The following is a 13185-nucleotide window of genomic DNA, read 5'->3' on the forward strand; positions in this document are numbered from 1 at the left end:
TCTCCTTGCAAGGCCAGGTCTTGCCACTGGCACCCTCTTAGGCTTTGCTGCCTTTTTTGGAGGGGAACTTTGTCCAGGGTCAACTTTGATTGGAACAACATTTGGAGGTACCTCAGGGGGAGGTGGAGGCAGAACATCAGTCGTATCAGATTCAGGGTCAAACCCCCCACGGGACTACATCTCCTCAGGGGGAGGTGGAGGCAAGACAGTAGAGTTAGATTGATTGTTTATATATGTACAATTTTTGAAACTCCATCATCAATATAAATCAAAAAATATCTGTCTTCGCATTGTTAGATTGATTGTTATGTGCACTGTTATATTTGTGTAAAATAGAACGGGCCAGGCTTTACAAAGATTACACGTAAATGTACCAAAAATATATATTTTTCATTAATATCAAAGGCTTTACAAAGATTACAAAGGCTCCATCATCAATCCCTATGACGCCATCGTCGACGCGTGTACTGCTGTACGTCCGAATGAGAGGGTCCTGGATCCAAATGAGAGGGTGCTGTACTCGGGCCAGGCTCATCACCCAGAAGTACCTGATGCATCTGAGAAATAGCATCATATAGGTGCCCGGCACCTAGTGACGTAGCCTCTGAGGGACCCATCCGTACAATGTCGGTACTGATACCGAGTGCAGCTGCATTACGCCGCCGGTGCATGTCAGCATCATCATGACCTCCCCTAGCTCCAGAATGAGTACTCGAGCGCAGATGAGGAGGCTGAACTGCAACGTGCGTGATACGGAGATACCACTCCATGTATCCCGGTACGCTGTCTGATGGCCGGGTAACTGGGTGGCTCCTGCTCGCCTGGCTCAGCACGTGGTCCTCCCACCGCTCCCAAAGCTGATCCATATAGGAGTAATGTATCCGGTACGAGCCTGCTGTGGAACCTCTGTTGGCTCGCGTAGGGGCTAGTGGCGCTCGAGGGATGGTCTGAATACGACCAAACTGTCTAAGAACCCTTTCTGGATGATAGGGTTCTACGATATCAAGGCACTTGATGGAGCCACTAAAAAATGCGACGGGTATATATGGGCGATCTCCCCGAAGCCGATGATGGGGATCCCAAATAACCTGTAAAACAAAAGGTCCATTTCAGTTTTATACTATATCGCATATTAAATGTACTGACAAACACAAGCAAATGGTAATATGATACGTACCTCATCGATGCTCAAAAGGTCCAATGACTCACGTAGAACCACTAAATGGTCCATCGTGGTACGGGATGGAGTACCGGGCATCCAGCGGTGCACGCGGGGACTGGCATCAGTATACTCGAGCGACGGGTGAGGACTGAGTGCTGGAAAATGCTCATAAATCCATGCCTGCAGAAGCGTCATATAACCACTGATCTGTCTCACTGATGACCTCGACGCAATCCCCAACTGCCGATACAAATATGCTAAGGCAGCTGTACCCCAGGCATATGTGCTCACCCTATCCAGATCCCGCAGTAAACACAGATACGCTATAGGCACCCTGGTCCCACTCTTATCAGCAAAGAGTGTGCAGCCTAACAAAAATAACAAATAGGCTCGTGCTGCACACTCTATCCTCTGCTGCCTGTCTCTATCAGATACAGAGTGAAACTGAGTCCTCAGCCACTCCATCCTCACAGACTGACCGCGCGATGACAGTACCTCCTGACGCGCGTCTCCAGCTGACACCCCCAACAACTCCACAAGTAGCTCCTCAGCATCCCGATCACTCATCCTCTCAGGAGAAACTGATACTGAGGAACCTGCGACAGGAATCCCTAAAATGGCGGATACATTATCCAACGTGATAGTGATCTCGCCAAATGGTATATGGAAGGTGTTCGTCTCGGGCTGCCATCTCTCTACGAAGCCCGAAATCAGAATCTTATCGATGAATCGATAAGAGCACTGTACTAACTCTACGAGGCCCGACTGCCTCAATAGTGCTCTGAACCTGGTATTTGGTTGGTTTGAAGACCACCACTTCCATTCACCAACCTTGGCAGTATGGTTCATGCACTTTAGTGGAGCTCGTTCCTGTAATATAAATGTATAATTACTACTACTTTATAAAACATCAATAAACAAAATATAATGCTATAACAAATAAACAATACCTGTTGCCTCCAGATGGAAGCTGCTATATGCGTCCTGAAACTGATCAGGACGGACTCATCCTCTGGACCTCCTGGACATGGTCCAACGGACTCATCGTCTTCGCCCCTAGCGGGCATATCATCATGCTCTGACTCAGGAGAGTCCGATGGCATATGAGCAGGCTCGGGAGAAGCAATCCTAGCACGACGTCTCCTAGCTGACGCCGTAGGTCTAACTCTGGCGGGACGGGGATCCATGTCTGAAAATATAGAAATTCAATGTTAGGCTATATCAAAGAAAATAATTCAATTGCATACATAAATGTTCGGCACAAAATTCAGCACGGCACGCACCAGAACCCTTCTGTTCGGCTGCACAGTGCCGAACAGAAGGCTTCTGTTCGGCTGCACAGAGCCGAACAGAAGGCTTCTGTTCGGCTGCTCAGAGCCGGACAGAACCATTCTGTTCGGCACTGTGCAGCCGAACAGAAGGCTTCTGTTCGGCACCGTGCAGCCGAACAGAAGGCTTCTGTTCGGTTGAGTGTTGCCGAACAGAGGGCTTCTGTTCGGCACTGTTCAGCCGAACAGAACCCTTCTGTTCGGCGATCCAGTGCCGAACGGAGCACTGGAGGCGGGGGGGGCGGGGAGCTACCTCGACGTGGTCGTGGAGGCGCCGGCGAGGTGCTCGTTGCTCGGGAGATGGCCGGGGAGGTGGTTCCGGAAGAATGCCGGCGACGAGAGGGAGAAGGGGAGAATGCCGGCGACGAGAGGGAGAAGGGGGAACGGGGGGGTTTTGGGCGAGGGAGAAGGGGGAGACGGAGGGGGTTTGGCCGCCGGCGAGGTGCTTGAGGCGAAGTTTTTTGGGCGGAAGGGAGAAGCCGGCTGGAGTGGAGTTTTGGAGGGGAAGAGCGGGGTTGGGGGGGGGGGGGTTGGGGGGTGTAGAGAGCAATTTAGGTGAGGGGGTGGGGAGGGTGAAGGGTAATTTAGGATTTTTTATTTTTTTAGGGGTGTCTTTAGCAAATGGGGGGGTGTAGAGAGTATTTAATTTTTTTTTAATTTTTGGGGGGTGTCCTGAGCAATCGGGGGGGGGGGGGGGGTGTATTTAGAACTACCCTGTGAGCCCGGAAAAGCAATACTCACTGCACCAAAGGCACATCAGGTGACACTTGAGTGCACTACCACCGTTGAGACAACTGAAGTGAAAAGTCCCAGATGCAGGTTGAAATTATCAACATTTATTTGATCCAAAATCTTCACCAAAGTAAAATATCCAAATTGAATCCATCTTCTGATCCATTCTATGCTTTTATTCTTCTTTCTAATAAAACAATCACCCGTCGTGGATCTAAAGGAGATTGAAGTCAACTAGATTTCTTTCAAAACTAAGATTAACATAATGCGGATGGCTTGGGATAGCTTCAGTCAAATTTTAAAGAAAACATTGCCAAACCCAACACAAATCAAACCTAAATACTTGATTAACAAAATTGGACCTAGTGAAATCTCCTCAAAGAGGTCCATTAAACTTAGCTTTCATGAGGGCTAACCTCATGAACATTTTCAACTTTTAGGAACAATTTAGCAAGAAGCAATGATCCGAAAAATTAGAAGGAACCCATAATTTTGATATAAACTTTTGAAAAATCATTTAACTAATAAAAATAACATATCCAAACAATTATCTTTAAAAGTATGAAATAACTAATTAATGTTATTGAAATTTTTCTGCACTTCTACCCACTTCGTTTTGGGGTTAATATATTTCTAGAAAAATGTTTAACATTAGATAAACAAGGACTTTTGCACCAGCGCATGAAGATCAAATGTATGAAACCTTATTCCTTGTCATCTCCATGTTTGGAACCTACTAACCTCTGACCATAACAAAATAACCTTACCACAAAGCTCACGCTTTGAAATTAGGTGCAGAACAACAGCATAAACATGATGGTTTCAACATGGATAATATGAATAGCAAGGAGAAAAGTATTCATTTTTTGTTTGCTACCAGGTCTAACCACTTAAAAAACAAAAGTAGAATAATTATAAGTACATCGGGAAACAGATTTCTGAAAGATGCTTGCCTCAATTACAAAACTGCAGCTTAGGCAAGATCAACTACAAAAGTGGGCCCATAAGTGCATGCTGTGATACTGTAGCATTCTGGCGGCAACTAAGCAGCTACAAGGAAACAGCACTCCATAAAATTTCATTGTAGACACCAGTATGACCAAACTTCCCCTATTACAGATAACAGATAACCCGTGGCAGGGAGTACATGTGATGAAAATAGAGGGAAAAAAAACAAGAAAAAGGGGAAAAAAAGAAAAGGAAAGGGGGATATAAATACAGGTACAAAAATCTTGCTGGTTTACAAGATGATAACCCTACGGTGATCCTTCAACGAATGCACTGATATACATGGAAAGGACAAATTCTGCAAAGTCAATTGGGTCATCATAGCGCCCATGGTGCATTGCAAGCTAAATCTCAGGCTTCGTTGCCAGCGGGCATATGCAGGGATGTTGTTCTGATCTTGACACCGGCAATCAGCAAGACTCCAACCTTAGCTGCCACTTATAACTCCATACAGTTACAACCCACAGCCACGATGTTTGCCTGTATAGTTACACATCGCATGCACATCATGTCCCAATGCTGGCAACAAACGGCACAAGACGTTTGTAGTCCCTCTTCCTACCAAGGGCACACGTGTCAAGCACACGCCCAAGGAGTAAGCGAGTGTTCCGCAGCGCCACCTCTCTTGGTGATAACCCACCTTCTGTTGTACCTCCACCACCCTGCATTCCTGATCCAGCCCCCAGCCCTGATCCAGCTCCATACTGCAACTGTCCACTCCGAGCCTTGAAAGAGCTCTGAGGTGCAAGTATGCCTTGCAAAACCTTTTCTCCTGCACCCAACCCATTCTCAGTTGACCCCAGTTCATCCATGTACCCACTTGAAACACTGCTACAGCTCTGCAAGAGTGCTTCCAGCACACTCAATGCCTCCCAACACAATGTGCTTTCCACAAGCTGCGATACAATTGCATATACATGTGGACTCTGAGCCGCATCCACAGGAGTTTGCTGGAGTAGTGCTTTAAGCATCAAGAGTATCACTCGCTGGTAATCAAGCGGGCCCCTCTCAAGAAGCCTCAGCAAGTGCCCAAATGCTAAAGATGAGTGTTTCGGAAACCACTCGGCACAAATTTGTGGTGATGCACGGCTAAAGAGATCTTCAGTAGATGTGATTTCACCACGTGAGTAAGCTAGAAATACTTCTGCAAGATCTTCTAGCAATTTAGCATGGCACCAGAATGAAATATTAGATGCAACATAGCATGCCTTCTGGTACTGCTGTTGTAGAGGTGAAGCTAAGCCAGTGAAGACTGGTTCCCTAGCAAGCTGTAATCCCAGCCATGGCAGCAAGCCTGTGATGTGCATCAAAAGCCGTGTCTCTGGATTCCCAAATATAGAGTCGCAAGTGGGAACTGTAATTCGAGATAATACCTCAATAGCAGACCCATGGCTAACAGTGGATGTGAGCCCTTTCAGCACAAGCGGTTGCACACCTTCAAAGGTTGGCACCTTTCCGCTCTCTGCTGGCAATGGTTCTCCGCCAGTCCGCGATTCTTGCCTGTGAAGTTCTGTTGCATCACAACTGTTGGAATCAAACTCATCACGGGGCATGCTAGATAGTAACACATTCTCAGTTGTCCGTTCACGGAATGACAGCCGATCAATCACTCGGGCAAAGAGTTCCAGCACCTGACAATAGATGTGCACAAAGTCTGTATGCATCATAGCAACGCATCCCCAGAAAAGCTGCGGGTAGAGTATCACCTTCTCCGGCTCCATGTTCTCTACCATCACTTGCAGCGTCAAGAGAATCTCCATTGCAAAGCCTAAAACTGCTGGAACAGGATTTCCAAGACATCTGTGAAGACACCGGAGGAGCAAAACACAGCTATCGCTTTTTACACTAGGTCGTAGAGCTCGGTATATCTGGTGGGAACGGCATGCAAGGTGCCTAGATGTGCATTCCATAGCCCACTTGAGTGCCTCAGCACCCCATGTTTCACGAAGGTCCCCTTGGAAAAAAATGGCATCAACCATGCTCAGTACAAGTGCCGACAGGAGTGCAGTACTAGGGAGTTCTGTTCTGACAAGAGTAGGATCCTCGTTCTCCCACATTAAACTGCCACGCTTAGACTGAATGTACTTTATTAAGCTCACCACCTGCTGCTTATTCTCCCCCTCGATGCTCTCAACCTCATATAATTCTAGATGCCGACCAGCAAGTGAATAGAGGAGATTAACAAGCAGATGCTGGCAGTGCTCGAGCACAATATCTTCTGAGCTATCCATAGAAACACATATAACATGGAAGAGCAAGGGCAAGTTCTCACGGAAGTCCTCATCATTCTCATAAGCAATTTCAGCAAGTAGAATCAATGCTATGTCTGCACGGGAAAGCAAATGTTGATGGTGTCCCTGCAAAGCTGATTGGAGCTCACTGGCATTAATCCCATGAAGGCCACTGCTCCCAGGGTGCAAAATATCCTCACCAGAGTTAGGTGTATCAATTAAGCAATCTCCACTATCCCGAGACACATGGCGACTCCTCAAGTTTCCAGTTGAACTTCGGACACCCATCAATGGCCCTGACATGTTCATCAACGATGGAAGGAGCTGCCCTGAACGGCCTGCAGTAGTAGTAACTGTGCTGACCTCAGAAGGCATTGGACTCAAAGGGCCTGAGATGCTGCGGCCTGTTATCCCAGAAGTCCGCCAGCTTAGGCTCCCACTAGTGTTTCTAAGTGGACCATCAATGGACCCACGAACAAGCAATGGTGACATGTGAGGTTGGTTATCTATAACGGTTGCAATTTGGGCAGCTGTAGGCCCTTGAGAAAATTCCAGGATAAAATTTGCAGAGGCATCCCCTTTACCTGGCCTAATTGGCTCCTCACTCTCCTCCAGCATCCTCTGAGACAACTCGCAAACCAAGTGATCAATGGTCTGTTGGGGGCAAATGCGTGCAAGATATAAACTGACACGTTTAGCAACTGAAAAATATGTCGCAAATGCTCCACTTATCTCTGTTGATGTATTAGAATCACAATCTTCAATCCCTTTGGTAATCAAAAAGTCAAGAACTGGAATAATATTGCGGGTATTGCTAGCAACAGTGCTCCAGAGCTTCTCAATCTCATCAGGAAATTGATCTCCATGTCTCCATGTCACATAATAAAGGCTTTTCAACAATCTCTCACTCCAACCAGATTCCCACAGCTTCAAAAAATTAAGATTTTCAATCCAAGGAGCCATGCATGTTAGAACCTGATGCTGTGCAATTATGTCCACTGCATCAAGCTGGCGTTGCATAATTTCCTCACAAAGGAGCTCGCTCAGCTCAGGATGGTCTTTGGCAAGTTTGGCAGAGAGCTTGTACTGGAACTGTTGGTAAGAATCTGGGAGGTTGCCAACAACAGAAGCTCGGTAACGGCCTGTGCCCTCAGTGTCATCCTCAGCCCATTCACGAACAGAGAGGGTCTCCAACATTTGGAGGGCAGTGTCACGGATTTGTCTGGATTGGTCAACGACCTTGTAGAGGATCAAACTTAGTAGTCTCTGGATCTCACACTTTGGAATTTCTTGGTGCATGTAGACTTCAGCCAGCACACTAAAGTAACCATCTGCTATGGAAGAATCTGGAGAGTAGCACTGGAATGAAAGAATATGATTATTAGTGTAATGAATGGGGTCATATTTGTATACAGAAGTTTAGAGGGAAAAGATTTTTAGCATTTAAATAATTTCCTTAAGCAATAAGCAATATGTAGTGCAACTCTCTGTTAGTGATCACCAAAGTTACGTCTTACATCATTTTAGCCTTTGCAAGGAGATAGTAGTGAAAAAGGCATGCTTATGACCAAAAAAAAAAAAGATGGAAACAGGTTTACTATTTTTACATTTATGACTTCAGCTTAATAAAATTGCAGTTTGGCCCACACATCACAGGTCATTGTGCAGTTAGTGAAAAAGCTAGATGTTCAGCAAAGACTAAAATGTCAACATATCTGTAGTATGATACAGATATACAGTGTGACTCAATTCCTTACACTGCCCTTTTAAAGAAAACCGCTCTCGAGACTCCTCTTCCAAATTCTAATAGTGTAGAGAGAGAGAGGGAGATGCACAAAAATAGACATGCGCTAACCAAATACGATAGTGTTTTATCAGCATAATACATAAATAACTAAAATCTCCCAGTAAAAAATCATTCTGAAATCAAAATATCCGTCCAATACCCTCAGCAATTTTGAAATGCATAATGTATGCAGAATACTAGTTCCTATTTACCAGTATGCTCAAGTTTGACTTCAAAGATAACAAGGATCAACAGAATTGGAAGTGCATACATACAATAAACATGGTTCTGAAGAAAGTTTCTTTCATTTTATATATGCTGGTTGACTAGCTACTGATATCCATGTAATGATTAAACTTCAGATACATCCTTCTCTTTTCCATGTGTTTCATTCTCAGATGGAACACCCCTACCCCACTTCTCTCTCTTTTAAACAGTGATCCACCAGTTTATGTTATTATTGCTAAATCAGCTGATGGAAAAGCTTACCATTGGAGATTTTTATTTCATGAAAATGGAAGAAAAAGAACCTTGTAGAAAAAATTGGCAGCTACTACTGCAAAAATTAGACTTAGCAGAACATTTCATATATTTTAAATTAGTACAGCTGACCGGTTGTTCTAGAACTGAGCAGTTTTCACTAAACAGTCAGGCTGTTGAGAACACAATATGCTTAATTAAATGCATGAACTTCTTGAAAATTGGAAAGTTTTCTGACTTTTGCTTAATTCTTGAACAAGTCTGTTCACCCACAGTCAGGCTAGATCATGAAATCTGTTCTAATCAACCTGACAGTTTCAGAGTCAGCCAATGATTGAGTTTCATGACCGCTTAAAGCGTCTTAATGGTGATACGTTCCTAGATGCTTTATCATGGCAGAACCATAAAACTGATGCTTAGGTAGGTTTTTTTATATTACTTGTTAAAGGGCTTACATATTCCTCAACACGGTTACTATGTAGCCCCAGTTTTTTAATAGGACAAAACAGTTTCTAGTAAGTGACAAGACTCTTTATAATTGCAGAACCATAAAAGTGACACTCAAGTAGTTTTTGATATTGCTTGTTAAAGGACTTACATATCCCAGGACACAGTATTTACTATGTAGCCCCAGTTTTTTAATGGAACAAAACAGTTATAGTTCTCCCAATAGTGTATTACTCTTCAGCAAGACATTTACAATGCATCACAGGAACTTTCATTGGCCAACCTTATAATCTATGTTCTACCCAAGATTGTGCAGTTAGAGCCGATATGGAGTTTCTGAGTTGTATCAAAATATGCAATGAAGAAAGAAAAGGAAAATTAAACTCACCTGGTCAATGCAAGCAGGAAACAGGTCCAAATTTGTTTGCAGAAGATTTTTCAAGGCAGTTTTTGCTAAGAGAACTCGGAGGTGACCACCTTTCTGTTTATCCCTAGCACCAGCCAGACGTACTCCCTCTCCAGTATACTTTGAATATGATGGTGTTCGTGGATCCACCGGTGAATAACCAAATGGTGCTCTGGGTGCTTGTTCCATGAACAAATTGTTGATCCAAGATATTACTCGGCCAGCCATCTTTCTTGCATTATCATCAAAACAAGGCCCATATAAAAGAGAAGCAATAGCATTCATGGAGGCCCACTGGGTTGCCTCCACTTGCTCAACAACCTCCTTATCAAATGAGAATTTATCTATTGACTCCCTTGACCGATTATGTTGACCTGATTTGTAACGCTCAACTTCTCTGCGGTAGTCACCGATGCTTTCTTGGCCCCATGTGCTGCCTGTATCATCACACCAGGTAAGAAGGAGATCAAAAAGCTTCTTTCGAGTTCTGACATCAAACCTCTCAGACTTTGACTCCACAAATTCTGGAGCTAGATATCTTAGAACAGAAGCTAATGCATAGCGAAGTGGTTGTAAGTCCTGAAAACTATCCGAAGTTGATGTGTTGATATGACGGTATGTTTCTTCAATGAATCTCTGAAAATGCAAGCGGAAAACAGGCTTGCGGGTAAGCATCCCAGGCCAAATCTTCTCAGCAATTGTGCGGTATATGTTTGCAATGTGAGTACGAAGTTCTTCACGGCGAGCCTTCTGATTCTGCATGCATATATATACATTACAAGGCCATCTCAACCATGACATACATACCAAATGCTTAATTATACTTAGCCTGGTTAGTAATATTTTGATTTGACTTAGAGTAGGTTTGGCCCTTTACTTTTCACTCAAACGAGTCATCCCATTGACTTGCTCAGATTGTACATATATGCATATTCAAAATAAGAAAATATAAAATCTTCAGATATGTTCCAAGAAATTAATAATGCTACATGCATGAAACAAGGAAGAGACTATCAATGTCTTTGTTTCTATGGAGCGAATAATATTGCAAAAATGGTATTTCTGGTATTTCTATAATCTAAAATACATATTTTTAACTTGGAGAGTTAATATCACTATTAAATGCCACTGAATTGACCAAAAAAAAAAAACCATAATGCCCATTCTAACAACAAATAAAAGCTCGTTCCCTGTGATAGCATAATTGAAGAGCCAGACATTCCAAAACATAATGTTTATTAGGGATGACCAGTTAACCACTTGCTTGTTAATACACTAACAAATACTTCACTGTAGGTATTGAAGAATTAAAATCCAAATTCAACATAAACTTTAAGAAAGAATGTCCATCCATTAGTGAGTTAAAGCCTCCTTATGTCATTGTCGAAAGGCACAACAAAAGCTTAATGTAGCATGATTTCCAATATATGTATATGCCATTATACAAAGGGCGCCAATAACCAACAAACATAAACTCAAATCGATCAAATAGTAACCTAAATTGTTTGACCAAGTGCATGGAAATGATACATTTACTTAAACAAACTACCAAGAAAGATAATAACCATTTTGACATGTTTGTACATGATAACAAAAGGTGGTTCAGTCAGTTATACCTTCCATTTTGTTTTTCCTTCCGTCTCCGAAGAAACCTCTTCAACAAAAGATGCAAGCTCACCAAACATGGTTTCACATACTTCCAGGTGTGAGTGACCAAGAGCAGTGGCAGCTGCTTGCTAGAAAAGAAAAAAGTGAAAGTTCAGTTAAAAATCATCTCAATTTTGCACAAAAATTGCAAAGATGCAAAAGATAAACTTGCAAGCAAAGCCTCCTTAATTTTAAAATTGTTATACTAGCTCAATTTCTTTCATGGATCGCCGAACCGGTACCGGTAGGCGTACCGGTCGGTACCACTGTTCACGCATCCGAAAGCCAAAAAAATTTGGCCTAGCGGTACGAAACCGGTACGGGCCCGGAACAGACCGATACGGCCAGTACCAATTTTAACGCCGAATCGGACCGATTACAGACCGGACCAGTTCGGTACGCCCTAAACTGGCCAGTACGGGCCGGTTCAACATACCATGATTTCTTTACACATGTTGGAGTAAACTAGAAGCTCACATAAGATCAAATCAGAAAGTAGATTATCTATGTGACCATCAACGACACACCAATGCAAAATTATGTCACTTGTACCTACTCATTAGGTATAGATTCAACATAGTAATAGCTAGATATCACCCAAACACCAATTTTGAGGATACAATACAATATGGAGAACTGAAATAATATAGACCATTTCATCTCGATTTGGACATGAACCCATCAGTATAAACAAACACACCCTGCTTTTGGAACAAAATGATTGAAGAAAAGGTACATGTTTTGGCATTGGAAGTTATTAGATCTAGATATAGAAAGTTGAGTTCTATTTGCCTTCACTCTCCTCTTTAATTTTTCTTAAAAAATTGAGAAAGTATATGATTTTGTCAGATTTCAGCATAAATTAGATAGTGGATAGCTACATTGGTGCTAGAGGTTATCAGATATCATAATGAATCAAGATTTTGAATGATAACAAAAAGACTTCAAAATAGGAGCAAGATATCTTTCCTGATTTAGCAATCATAGCAAAAGATGGCTAAATTTTTCATATGGTTTTATACACTAGATTCGCTTATAGAGGGAAAAAAATGTTCTACAAGGCCATTGGGATAGGGATGCATAGCAGATTTCCCTGGTATGCCTCTAAAAGGGAATTTGAGCATCAACCATCAAGGCCTCGGCAAGGCCAGGTGGTGGACTGCCGCTATAACCTAGGCAGCCACCTAAGGAGGAGCCCACCAAACATCAAATTATGCATACCTTCAGTAACATACATAAGAAGACACAGACATACATATACAGCACAAGCATTTCTTTTGTCATAACCATTTTCGCAATCCAAAAATCCATTAATGATCAAAGTCAAGAAGAGTTTAGTAAACAATAGTATAATATATCAATATATCTGAGAAAATGAACACTTGACAATTATAGGATCATAGGCCCCAGCATACACCACATGACATTCCATCAACCAACACAAATGAAAGAAAAACAGAAGTCTATGCAAAGCTACAATTCTCATTGATATTCCAAACAGACTTCCATTTCGTCCTACATCCAATATGTAGTAAGGGGCTCCTTACTGCCAGCAATCATACATCTTCACTCTCAGAATCATCTTCATCAACATACACTTCATCCTCAGTCACATTTTTAAAAGCAAACCATCTCTCTTCATTAATTGGAACCAGTTGTCTAGATGAGGAAAGTAAAACTCTTCTTCTTTCACTTCTAGTATTAGTAGATGCACTTGTTGTCCTTCTTGGTTACGTGATCTTTTAGCACTTGTTTAGCTTCTAAAGCTTCATCAACTAGCATACACGTGTGATCACCTAACGGATCGCACCAAATACATGTTCTCTAAAAGTATTCGTTTAGATGAGTGAACTTTGGTTCAAAGGCTTAACTTAGAAAGAATATGTACTGGATAATGATCTATCATATGACTCATGTGAGCATAGTCGCATATGTCAATGAAGGTATGGAAGCTTCAC

At 42.7% G+C, this 13185-nt stretch overlaps 1 protein-coding gene across 2 annotated transcripts in view; it reads right to left on the reverse strand.

Annotated features, from left to right (window-relative positions):
* Positions 1–4054: 4054 nt before the first annotated feature.
* Positions 4055–13185, reverse strand: part of LOC103713534 (cell morphogenesis protein PAG1) — a 48960-nt gene continuing 39829 nt past the window's right edge. For both annotated transcript variants that reach the window (XM_008800498.4, XM_008800499.3), the window contains exons 15-17: positions 11197–11316; positions 9563–10336; positions 4055–7820 (exon numbers count right to left, since the gene is read on the reverse strand). In XM_008800498.4, the coding sequence (XP_008798720.2) occupies positions 4737–7820; positions 9563–10336; positions 11197–11316 (3978 nt within the window). In that variant the 3' untranslated portion in view covers positions 4055–4736. The remainder of the gene's footprint in view (positions 7821–9562; positions 10337–11196; positions 11317–13185) is intronic.

This window comes from Phoenix dactylifera, unplaced genomic scaffold (genome assembly GCF_009389715.1).
Source record: "Phoenix dactylifera cultivar Barhee BC4 unplaced genomic scaffold, palm_55x_up_171113_PBpolish2nd_filt_p 000089F, whole genome shotgun sequence".
In the NCBI taxonomy this organism is placed as follows: domain Eukaryota; kingdom Viridiplantae; phylum Streptophyta; class Magnoliopsida; order Arecales; family Arecaceae; genus Phoenix; species Phoenix dactylifera.